At 34.5% G+C, this 13,520-nt stretch overlaps 1 protein-coding gene across 4 annotated transcripts in view; it reads left to right on the forward strand.

The window, feature by feature from the left end:
• The window catches only part of LOC149788031 (neuroglian-like), a 101,799-nt gene that overhangs the window by 51,235 nt on the left and 37,044 nt on the right, over positions 1-13,520 (forward strand). For all 4 annotated transcript variants that reach the window (XM_089974308.1, XM_089974309.1, XM_089974310.1 and 1 more), the window contains exons 19-22: positions 602-784; positions 3,259-3,378; positions 4,901-5,059; positions 9,227-9,367. In XM_089974308.1, the coding sequence (XP_089830434.1) occupies positions 602-784; positions 3,259-3,378; positions 4,901-5,059; positions 9,227-9,367 (603 nt within the window). The remainder of the gene's footprint in view (positions 1-601; positions 785-3,258; positions 3,379-4,900; positions 5,060-9,226; positions 9,368-13,520) is intronic.

Consider the following 13,520-nt stretch of genomic DNA (forward strand, 5'->3'; position numbering starts at 1 on the left):
AGCTGGTCTAGCATTTTGCTACTAGGCAGATGTCAGCCATGTGACCAATCTTTGGCCCACTTGGGCATCTTTTCATTACTATTAAGAGGGGTTTTGTACCAAATTTAACATCAGAAATCAGCCTGAGTCTGGGTTTGTTGTTTTTACCTGCAAAGATAATGGGAGCCATTTACAATTTGAGGAATTTTTCTTGTCTTCATTTTTGATTGGCTGTTTAGGATTCATTTAATACACTAGCACATGCTGTGACAAAAATTTCCAGAGAACCTGTTTTACTATAGGGAATATTCTCATCATGTGATGCAGTGAATTGAATTTGCAGATAGTTGTTGTTTACCAAGTGCTTGTATGGAAATGCAGGAGAGGTGCCGACAGTGCTTGTATTGAAATACTGAGCAGTGTCCAAGAGTGTTGCAGTTTTCATGATTGGCAACAATTCATTTTGCTTACAGTTTTCTGTCTCTCATGTGCTATAGCCTTTATTACCAACAAAAGTAATATTGTATTAGTGGACATTTTTACAATATGTGCATGTATATGTGTAATTAGGAAATTGTATGAAGTAAAATAAATAGCTTTATATGTTCTGAAATGTCCACAGTGGATGGTTTACTGCTGGGTGCCATACATGATAGAGAGGAACAACTGAATGATCCCTATGTGACCGAGGCTATCCTTAATGGACTTCTTCCAAACAGGAAGTATCGTGTTTATATTTGGGCCAGAACTAGGAATGGACGTGGTGAGAGCACATTCATAGAGGCTATGACGACCATGATAGCTCGTAAGCTTATGTATATAATAAAACAATTTCTTTTTAAATTTCATAAAAATGTTCACCCATAGATCATGAAATGATGGCCAATTTATTTAAAACAAAAATACAAATTCATTTGTGAAATATTTTTTTAAAAATAACTGATCATGGAACCATTGTCAATCATACACATTTAAAAATGTTTATTTGACAATTTTAACTAGAGCAAAATTCCATGGCTTGCCATGGCAAATTCACATGCTTGTGATTTTTTGTTTTGTGTGTCTCTCTCTTTCTCTCACACACACATACACTCTCACTCTCTCACACATACACTCTCACTCTCACACACGTACACTCTCACTCTCACACACACACTCTCTCTCTCTCTCTCACACACGCTTTCTCTCTGTATGGATGGATATGTGGACTATAACTCATAGGACATAATAAAAAGTCTGTTATATATGCATCCATCTGCTGTGACTGCATGCTAAAAGCTTGGTTAAAAAAAATTAATTTATTTGCTAGTTGCAGTTGTTGCATGCCCTTCCCCATTGTCCTCAGAGAGAAGGAGTCAAAACGTGTACCCTTATTACAGATGGGCAGCTGGAGCCATCTTAAGTTTGCAACCTTCTTAATTGGTGAATTTCCACCTGTTGGTTTAGTACGAGATGGACATCACTATTCCCTACACTATAAAGCATGGGGATAATGAGAAAGTTTCATACTAGACTTGCAGGTAGATGGACAGACAGAGCGTATCATAATATTTCTAACACTAAAGCATGGGGATAATGCGAAAGTTTCATACTAGACTTGCAGGCAGATGGACAGACAGAGAGTATCATAATATTTCTAACACTAAAGCATGGGGATAATGCAAAAGTTTCATACTAGACTTGCAGGCAGAAGGACAGACAGAGCATATCATAATATTTCTAACACTAAAGTATGGGGATAATGCAAAAGTTTCATACTAGACTTGCAGGCAGATGGACAGACAGAGCGTATCATAATATTTCTAACACTAAAGTATGGGGATAATGCAAAAGTTTCATACTAGACTTGCAGGCAGATGGACAGACAGAGCGTATCATAATATTTCTAACACTAAAGCATGGGGATTATGAGAAAGTTTCATGTTGGTCTAACTTAAGACTGTACTTTGTTATAAATACTGAGCTCTGTCTCTGTAAGATGCTGCAGTATAACACTGTTGCAGATGTAACATGGGTATGGTGATAGATTCCATACTTGGATGGAAATACATAAGCATGTCACAGCAACGTGCCTAGTATAACACTGTCCATGATGTTATATGGGTATGGTCATAGATTTCATTTTACCAAATTAATTTTACAGTTAAAATTTCTATTAGCTTTATTTCACTGAATTATAGTTTTTGGCTTATTATAACCTTTTATAATGTGTTTTCATTTTTAACATGCTATATATACTCACTTGTATGTCAAGCTGTGCCAATGCATTATGCAAAGGTGGATAAGTGTTTTTGTTAGCAGTTGGACTCTATAAGTGAGTATATATGGTGTAATACATTGTTTTGTTTATAATGGCCTCCAGTACAAGGCAGCCTTGCCTGTAACACAGTACACTACATTATTGTAGGACCATTGTACACATTTTGCCTGTAACACAGTACACTTGTATGACTGCATTATGTTAGGATGTGTGTATGCATTTTGCTTGTAAAAATACACTTGTATGACTGCATTATGGTAGGACCATTGTACACATTTTGCCTGTAGCACACAGTACACTTGTATGACTGCATTATGGTAGGACCAGTGTACACATTTTGCCTGTAGCACAGTACACTTGTATGACTGCATTATGTTAGGATGTGCATATGCATTTTGCTTGTAAAAATACACTTGTATGACTGCATTATGGTAGGACCATTGTACACATTTTGCCTGTAGCACACAGTACACTTGTTTGACTGCATTATGGTAGGACCAGTGTACACATTTTGCCTGTAGTACACAGTACACTTGTATGACTGCATTATGGTAGGATGTGTGTATGCATTTTGCTTGTAAAAATACACTTGTATGACTGCATTATGGTAGGACCAGTGTACACATTTTGCCTGTAGCACACAGCACACTTGTATGACTGCATTATGGTAGGACCAGTGTACACATTTTGCCTGTAGCACACAGTCCACTTGTATGACTGCATTATGGTAGGACCCGTGTACACATTTTGCCTGTAGCACACAGTACACTTGTTTGACTGCATTATGGTAGAACCAGTGTACACATTTTGCCTGTAGCACACAGTACACTTGTATGACTGCATTATGGTAGGATGTGTGTATGCATTTTGCTTGTAAAAATACACTTGTATGACTGCATTATGGTAGGACCCGTGTACACATTTTGCCTGTAGCACACACAGTACACTTGTATGACTGCATTATGGTAGGACCATTGTACATATTTTTTAGTAATACAGTGCCAATATTTCCTTTTCAGCACCTGGTTCACCCACTTTCAGTGTTTTGTATGTAACAGAGACAATGATCAATATAACATGGACACCTGGGAGCTCAGCTGGTGGTCGAACAGTTTTCTATGCAGAATACAGGAGGGAAGGTAACAAACTGCATTCTGTAACACACTAAAAATTACTGCAGAATTAAAGAACAATAAACTTTTTGTATTATGTATTGGATTAAATTTTATGTCAATAAAAAAATTTAAATCGTGAAAATGAAATTTTTATTTTTTTATTATTCTTTGATATGATATTTGATTAATGGCACCTAATAATCACATGTATTATAGTCACACTGTCGTGTTACAACAATGTCACAAACATGTCACATTTTGACACAATATCTAACACCTTAACAGTATGTATTTGAGTAATTTCAATATTTTGCAGTTAAGGGATTCTGTTTGATGTGGGGAGCTATGGTAGCTCAACTAGTAGAGTGCTAGACTTGTAATAAAATGGTCATGGGTCTAATTCCTGCCCAGACCAGTCATGGTTGGCTGCATTAGTGTTTCCTTGATAAAGGCACTTAGCATGATGTACCAATAATATGTATTTGTGATGTTAAAACAAACAAAACCAAAAGAAAAATTAATCAATTTGATGTCAAGCCCATTTTCATTAGATATATAATTTATGAATAATTGACAGTAATTTATTAATAACATGTTGGCACATAATGTTATTCAACCTTCTGTGTTTATCCCACCTCCCCAGTCTGATGGTTGAAGAGTTGGGGAGGGGAGATATAGCAATAGTGATGTCTGTTATTGTTCTGTCAATAGACAAGGTGATGTTTGTTATTGTTCTGTCAATAGACAAGGTGGTTTTTGCAACAAATGGTTAGTTTGCTTTAGTCTTTTGTCTAGAACTTTGTGGCATAGGAAAATGCTAAAGCCTAGATTTCAATACATACATACCCCATGCAGGCACTGGAATGAATAGTATGCCAGATGTGCTTTACTGCTTGTTCTAAGAGGTGATAAATGGAGAAAGGAGCCAATGTGGTTGACTGGATTGTGTACCAACATTGTAATTTATTGATTCTGCTATATAAATTATGTTTCCTTGATCCAATTTTCACTGAACTTCATAGGCAGTCTGCTCATGGGCAGCAGTACCTCCATGTTGATTCTTGAATACACAGGTAAAAGTAATGTAACAAGAGCAAAAATATTTGACTTGATTAGGGCTGTTCCATGTAAGGTAATTGGTAACCAAGGAAGGCACTTTTTACAATATATATGCCAGTGAACTCTGATTGTTCAAAGAATTGATGTGAAATTTTACAAAATTAAAAATTGCATCTATCAGTGATGACTTTACATAAAAAGGGCCTTCCCTGGGTCCCAAGTGTATTTTACTGGAACAACCCTAATGTCTTTTCTCACGTCACCCTCACTCAATTATTATCAACTGCTTTTGCATCAATACAGTTGAGAAAGGGCATAGCTTTGTTGAGTCTGTGATTGATTGATCAAGAATCAAGGTCACTGGATGTGAAATTGCTGATGCCATGCATAGTGATCAGCCATTTTTTTAAAGGTTATTTAAGCAAATACTTATGGAATATCTTTTTTTTTTTGTTACACAATATTTCATAAAATCGTGACATTTCAGGTGAGTCTGACTGGCTTCAGACCACGGATGAAGTTTTGTACAACTGGAAAAATATCACAGGTCTGCAATCTGGTACAGCATATGAAGTCAGAGTAGTGGCATTTGATGGAGAGAATCGAGTCAGTAGTGAAACTAAAATAGTAAACACTCTTGGTACTGGTAAGTATCTGAGACAATAAATATTTTTTTAAGGTGGTCAGAATGCATTCTGTGTATACATGGGTATAAGTCGGTCCAACTACAGACAACATGGACCCTAATCTGCCATCACATAATGTGTATGCAATTCAGAGTTTGTGTTATTTGTTCTACTGACTACTCTTAGAAAAGCTGAATAGACCCAGATCTGCCAGCTCATCATGCAGTGTTAGTTTAGAGACTATACAGTTACAGTTGGGCTTAACTTAGAAGCGAATGTTATAGAGTAAATATTATTACAGTTCTGTTCAGTAAGAATTAAGTTAAGAAAGGCTTCTGGGAAGAATGGTTAACACAGCATTCACTGCATACTACTGTGAGTGTTTTAATTACTATTTGTAACTGTAGTGTGAGCATGAATTTTGTATAGGCTATTTGTAACTGTAGTGTGAGCATGAATTTTGTATTGGCTATTTGTAACTCTGTAGGGTGAGCATGAATTTTGTATAGGCTATTTGTAACTCTGTAGTGTGAGCATGAATTTTGTGTAAGCTATGTGTAATTCTGTAGTGTGAGCATGAGTTTTGTATCGGCTATTTGTAACTCTAGTGTGAGCATGAATTTTGTATAGCTTTTTTTAACTCTGGAGTGTGAGCATGAATTTTGTATAGACTATTTGTAACCCTATTGTGAACATGAATTTTGTGTAGGCTATTTGTAACTTTGTAGTGTGAACAAGAATTTTGTATAGGCTATTTTTAACTCTAGGGTGAGCATGAATTTTGTACAGACTATTTGTAACTCTGTAGTGTGAACAAGAGATTTGTATAGACTATTTGTAACTCTAGTGTGAGCATGGATTTTGTACAGGCTGTTTGTAACTGTAGTGTGAGCATGAATTTTATATAGGCTATTTGTAACTCTGTACCTGTACGAAAACTTCCGCCCTGACCTTAACCAGATTCCAGGTGGAATTTTAAAGCGGATTTCACTTAAAGCCTAGATTCCACTTATTATAAATTTTAGGTGGGTTCAGGGCGGATTCAGGGTGGAATACAGCCTGAAATATGCAAATTAGTCTGTCTATTACTAGGTGGAATTTGTTTATTCCACCTACTAATCGGAATTAGTTTATTCCGCCTACTAGGTGGAATTTGTTTATTCTGTCTACTAGGCAGAATCTGTTTATTCCGCTTATTTAGCCTAGATTCCCCTTATTATCACTTTTAGGCAGATTCAGGGTGGAATATTGCTTGAAATTACTGTTACTAGGTGGAATCTTTATTTCTGCCTAATTACGTGGAAATACCTGCAGAAACCCCATCCAATAATGAAAATGTCAAGGCAGATATCAGACGGGTTTTTTTAAAGCATTTTCTGCCTAAACCATAAAAAATATACTTCAGAATTATATTAAACTCCCAAATGATTTTTGGACATTATTGGGAATCAGTGATAAATATTCACAGTAATATTTAAAATGGATCATAAATTTTATTTTGACAGACATTATCAAATAAGATTTAGGTTTTACTTGTCCTAAGGGGCAATGCTATTTTCTTTCTTGCATACAAAATTTAATCCAACATGGCATCACTTAGTAATATTCATTTCAAAGTTTGGTGAGATTTCACACATATTTTGACCAAAACTTTCAATGAAATTATGTTGAGGTCTCACTCAAATTTCTTTGAAATATTTGTGAGGTTTCACAAAAAAATTGACTAAAACTTGTGTAAGATTTCACTAAAATTTTGATCATTATATAGTTTTTTACTGAAGTTTTTTTTTAGTGTTTCAGACATTTCAGCAGGTTTCAAAGAAATAATGGATATGAATTAAACAGGACTTTATTAACCAAGGTGATATTTAAGTGTGCATGAAAGCAATTATACTGATGTTGTAATTATATGACATCCAAGGCAAGAGAAATGGGAGTTAATACTAATATAACAACAGTAATAATAATAATGGCTTTATTTAGAGAAGGTAAATTCAGTTAGCTACATAACTAATCTACCTTGAGGCCTTCTATCTGTGATGTACAACATAAACAGTATATACAACATGATATGAAGTATCTGAAACTAAATAATTAAGTGGTTTTAAAAATCAAAGTATCAAGCCTGGAACATATGCATAGGCATCTGTGAACACATTTAACATATATAAAATATAAAATATTAATCTGCATAGAAAAATTCAGCCATGAAAATAATGCAAAATTACAGAAAAGCATCCATTTGAGACAATTTGATTATGAGAAGAAGAAAAGCTAGGAGCCTGCCTTATGTCACTTGTACTGTAAACTGGATTTTTGATTGCACAAACTATGATGCTGTTGTGGTCTCTCGAATTAGTCCTTGTTCCAAAAGCAGCTGCTACAAACGTTTATCATGATATAATAACTCTTATTTTACACTGAATTCCAACACACCAAGAATATTTTGATAATATACACAATAATGCCTCACGAGATTGAAAGTAGATTTTACTTTTCAGCCAAGAAAATTCCGCAAAGATATGACTATCTTTGATAGACATGGATATCTGGCAACAATTCCCACCAGTGATCTACACGTTGTCCCTCCTTAAATTCTGAATTAATCAGTTTGGAGTTGTATATTACTTCAAAATCATCCCGAATCAATTCCTTGTCCTATTTAGCACGTTAGCCGCTACTGTAAAGCTCTTTATGGCATAAAAAGCAAAATGCTTGTCCTGGTGTTCAGTTTTCATACAGATTGACAAGTTATGTTCACATCAAATATGCGTTCAGGGTATTCTCATTGCCGCACATTTTTCAAATGGTTATTCAGTCTCTCGTCCCGCTCGAAAATTCAAATCGCCATGTTTAGTAAACATGCTCTTTCCCATCAGTTTCTGTTACGCGACAATTCATTGGGCAATTACAAAATGTTGACCAATCAGAAAGCTTTATACAACGATTCTCTGTTAAGCAATAAATGGAACAAATACTTATTTGAAAGCTCGTTGTGGAATGGGACCGGATAGAGCATTATTTAAAAAAGAGTTTCGGAGACGATATTAAAAAATGGGTCCATATCAAGAAAATTCAAGTCAGGAGAAAAGCGAAATTATGTTTTAAAACGGAAAACAAGATGAAAACTGAAGTTAAATAAAAATACAACAACAACAACAACAAATTGTTAAAGAAATTTAATAAGGAAAGCTGTGGAAAGAAGTTATAAATTGTGCCCAAAATAAACAATAAAAATTTACAGCTATCAGAAACAGGAAATATAAATGCTGCTGAAAATCATTCAAATTGTACCAGAAACAATAAATTTTATTATATCTTATTGATATTTTTATTGAACTGTCAGTAATATTACAATCACAAAGTATCACTATATTTTCGGTCATTTAACTTTACAGACACACAAAAGCCAAGTCCTAATTAAGCCTTCTTTTAATAACTGATGTAAATGACTAAGTTCTTCATTCCGCCTAGATGTTGGTTAGAAAATAAACTAAGTCCAGATTCCTTCTTTCATATAACAGATGCCAGTGACTAAGTTCCTAATTCCACCTGGATGGTGGGTGGAAAATCAACCAAGTCCAAAATTATGCCTAAAGATGTATTTATAGCAGGAATTTGGCAAAAGTCCATCTTAGAGTTAGATGGACTCTTAGATGGATTCATCTTTGACTTTTCAAATTTTCCATGTCTGCCTTTGTATTAACCAGATTTTTAACATTTTAGGCAGATTCCGCCTGGAGTCTGCTTAAGTTCCAGGTGGAATCTGCCTAATTATTTCGTACGGATAGTGTGAGCATGAGTTTTGTATAGGCTATTTGTAACTCAGAGTCTGTAGTGTGAGCATGAGTTTTGTATATGCTATTTGTAGCAAGAGGATGTAGATGATTGGTAATAGTAATTTATACCTGGATATATAACATCAACTGCCAGTGGTCAAACCTCTTTTCTTGTTTGCTTTTGTGTCATTTCATTCTCTTTGTCATATTTTTATTTTGTCTTTTGATGCCATTCATCAGATAAAAAAAAACATGTTGGCCAGACATAAATTGCCCCAGATTGCTGATTCTTTTAGATAAAAATGGAGCAAAAAAACCCGTAATGTACAATGAAAATAGTAGCAAAATTTAGAATAAATACTTTGTGGAATACTTCATACTTAATTTTAACTGTTGATTTCTTTTCAGCCTCGGCTTTTGCTCTTGTTGCCAATTGGAAGTGGTTTTTGGGCATGTTGGTTGCAGTGATTATAATTATTACCTGCTGCGTTGTCGTTTGGATTATCCACCAGCAAAGGAGAAATGTCACACATGAACCACCAAAACCTTGTAAGTTTAGGAGAAGAAGCATTGTTTAATGTATCATCTGTGGAGTGTATGGCAGATGTATGTATCACTTTTTACCCACCCACCTTAAGGTAGGTATATAATATTGTTATGTTCTTCCATTTGCCTGTTCCCTATCTCATTTTTGCACAATAACTCCAGTTCTTCACCATCTGTCATTACCAGACTTTGCAAGTAGCTTGCATCTCAGGTAGGGAAGAAATCTGTCAATTGAAAGGTCAAAATTGCAAACTGAAATATCAGATTCATTGACCAGGCTTTGCAAATGGATTGTGTTTTGAGATGTGAAAGACGTCTATTAATTTTTCCATCAAAAGATTAAAGGTCAAGGTCACAGTGGTTAGGTTGAAATATGGTTTTGCTATCGTTAGTTCTTTATCACCTGTATTGAACAGACTTTGTGGTTGGCTTGCATATGAGAATATGGAAGATGGCTTTCATTCAAGATAAGGGCTGAAAAAAAACTGTCCAAAAACTACTCAAGTTTTATTCCTTATGCATTGCAAAACAGTGTAGTTGGCTTTTGCATTTTAGACAAGGCATACACTGATATTGTTGCTGATCTACCATCCATTATGGCTTCTTTTACTAAAAGTTGAAAAAAATCTTTGGACAGCTTTTTCTAAAAAACTGCTCAACAGGCTTTGACTAAATTTGACAGAAAGCATCTTGACATGAAGGGCTCACAGATTTTTTCACAAATTATGCCAATCCACTGTCAGATATGGCTGTTACTGAAAAGAGAAACAGTATTACAATTACTTAAAACTGTTAACCAGCATTCAAACAAATCTTGACAAAGCATTTAGGCAAGAAGACTTTTAAATTCTTCAGATATGGTGCTGAGCCATCATGTAATTTGGCCACCATTACTACCGTATATACTCTCGTATAAGCTGAACAATTTAGGAAAATATAAAAGCCTAGAAGAAGGGGGGGGGGTCGGCTTATCCGTGGGCCAGTGTCTAAACTTTAGTTTTTATGTCTTTTTGTTACTACTGTAATGGTGGTAAAAATTTGGACACGAAACAATAATTTTTTCCATTTCCTAAGATATGGGCATGTAAAAAAAAACTTTCAGTGACCTAACAATTATTAAACTGTTATAAAGTACTATGATTGTTTTTGTTATTAGTTTGCATGTGCATATTTTCTGATTTCTCCAACAAAAAAAATATAAAGGTAAATACAGATTTCATAATTTGCAGGCCAGTTGAGGTTACCTGGGAGATCAGGCTGTACTATAATGTACAGTACTTACACAGTGCAAGGCGTGCATAGCGTCACTTAAATCCTTGTTTATTCCCAAACATATCAGATGCAGATTTTGCTTTATTCCTTGTTTTGACCAAATTGTATTATTCCAGATAACACTTCAGCTTGTCCTTAATAGCTGTTTCATTTAAGTTTAATCACGCGCTCACGAGTTACTCATTTTCAATGATTAAAGCAATCCTACAAATGGAGGTAATACCGCAGGCTTAAATGTATAAGGCATATAGCCAGCATAATTTACATGTTAACGAGGAGTGGTAATAATAAAGGCTAAAATTCTCATATAGATCAACTAAGATCAACATGAATCAATTTTAATTTTGTGTTTTAGCTGAACAAATATCATAACTTTCCAGATAGTGGAAAGCTTGATGTTTCAGCATCCCCTATGTTGATAGTTGGCGAATTTGTCTTTAGTTTTGCGACAGCAGAACAGTCCAGTTAATATTTAAACCCCAAAACTGGCTTGTGTTAAGATGGAATTTTGACTGAAAACTATACCATTACATTGATTATGTAATTGCCTTTTATTCCATAATATTAGCATGATTACTGTAGTTTTGTAAAACAGGGTTAAGGCATGCCTATGAACTTTTCAGAAGCCAAGTAGGGAGACTGAATAAAAACTAGAGATCGTGACCTAAAATCAGGAGGTTTTCTGTGGCATTTTAAAAGCCTTGTTTTCACTAAATATTGATTGATCATTCTGGTCCAATGTGCTTGAAATTCGCAAAAAGACTCTCCATTTCTCCCTGTGACGTGCCCTATTTTCCCCCAGTACGTGCCCTATTTTCATATTCTGGTCAGCTGTGGTCAAACTGCACAATAGATAAAGTCTTAAATAAACAAGCAAGAAAGCCAACACGACTCATTAAAAGTTAATCCCTATCAATGTAATTATTTTGAGGAAATGACTGCCCCTACGTAGTAATTCAAAGAACCACGTTCTAAACTATTTTGTGTTATGCAAGCACCAGCAATTGATTAGCAAATAAAGGATTCCCAATTTTGTTGAACTAAAGGTGCCTAAATAGGCAGTCTCGTGGTATTTTCCCCTCGTATATATAACCTTATTCCCTTAATGTCAACTTGTAAAACATTTAGTATTGTTTACTATAAAACATTTATTCTGAATTAGTTTTTTGAGGACACACTTGCTGCGTTGTATGTATTTTCATTCCTTCTTTTCATTTAACGATGGTAATTAACATTGGTTTATATGGTATAAAAATGCCAGGTGTTCACTTGTGTAAATTTTTTTCATGGGAATGGCACTATAGCATATGGAGTTACAGCATTCGTAGTAATCATTCTTGGGATTGAAATTAATTGTGGACAATTTTATTGTTGTGGTTTATTTTTTAAATATTTTTTTGTTTTGTTGTAGAGGTAAACAAAAATCATTAATTTACATGAATAATGTTTGGTAACTTAACATTCTATTTAGTGAAGAAGCAAATTCATTCTAGTAAAGTAATTATTTCATCATAACAATAATTCACAGGTGATGAAACAGTACATGTAGGACTTTTCTTGTTTAGAAGAAATGAACATTGAAGACATAATGTAATAATCTGGAGTTCTCTGCAAAAATCGGAAGATATGAAATCAGTAGGTAGGTGTGGACTGCCCCCAAAATCGGGATTGTTTTTTTTTTTTTTACCTCCCAGCGTGAAAATTGACAGGTATGTGTAAGGTCACTTACATCAAAGCAAACTACAACTCAGTTTTTACAATATGTTAAGCATTTTTTCTGAAACTTCTTTTTTGTATTTTGGAGATATCATTAGAGTTCAGCGCAATGGTGCCCATGATTCAACTCAAGGGATGTACTTAATTCAGCGCATAATCAAACTTACAATGTACATGTGGTGGTGCCATTATGTAAATATGTTCAGTAGCCTTAATTGTGAATGTTGAATTGAACAGTATTGTTGTACATTGTGTTGTCATACTGGGATTACATTTTAATGAGTTAGGTATTTACAATTTCACAGCAAAGTAAAAACATGATTACCAGTGCACTGATATAAATGTCCAATGCAATAGTGCATAAACAAACAATTAAGTCAAAAGGGAGAGGTAGTATTACAGTAACTCGCGATTGCTAAATTCTTGTCATTGTTCAATCAAGATAGACACAAATCTAAATTAGGCAGAAATAATAAGGAAACAGAAAATTAACAAAATTAGTTTTCAAACAAGTTTTTACCATTTCTTTTTAATAATCATGCAGATAAACTCAAGATAAGTATCCATGTATTTTTGTTTTAAAATATAAGTTTGAGTAAATAAATGCATTTAGAACTTACCTCGTGTATCTTTAGATGTCTCAGAGTTGTGGGTCAGCTTATCCACTGGTCATGCACTTTTTAGTGTTTATGCCTGTTCAGTTTGGGGGTCGGCTTATACACAAACGGGCTTTTACACGAGTATATTTGGTAAAATATAATTTTTAAATGGCTTTTCCAAAATAAAATTTGACTAAATGTGAAAATCTTGAAACAACCTTCTGTATAAAAGCAAAGATGCCATTGAGTCTATAATTAATGGAATTATTACAAACTTTGGTGTGAAAATTCTGCTTCATGAATTATCCCTTTTTATCCTGAATACGACTGCAGTCGTAATACCTCATTCTATCCTGAATACGCCTGCAGTCGTAGTATCCCATTTTATCCTGAATACAACTACGGTCATACTCTACTACGTATGTGTGTAGCGTCTCCAGAAACACGTGTTATACATCACACATATATGTGTACTTCTTCACCTACACAGGAAATGGTTAAAGCACACATGCAAAGTAAAATTTTTTAAAAAAACGCAACTGGAAAAGAAATTGTTGACTTGAAAATCG

This window comes from Sinohyriopsis cumingii, chromosome 11 (genome assembly GCF_028554795.1).
Source record: "Sinohyriopsis cumingii isolate HCF-2022 chromosome 11, ASM2855479v2, whole genome shotgun sequence".
Classification (NCBI taxonomy): Eukaryota; Metazoa; Mollusca; class Bivalvia; order Unionida; family Unionidae; genus Sinohyriopsis; species Sinohyriopsis cumingii.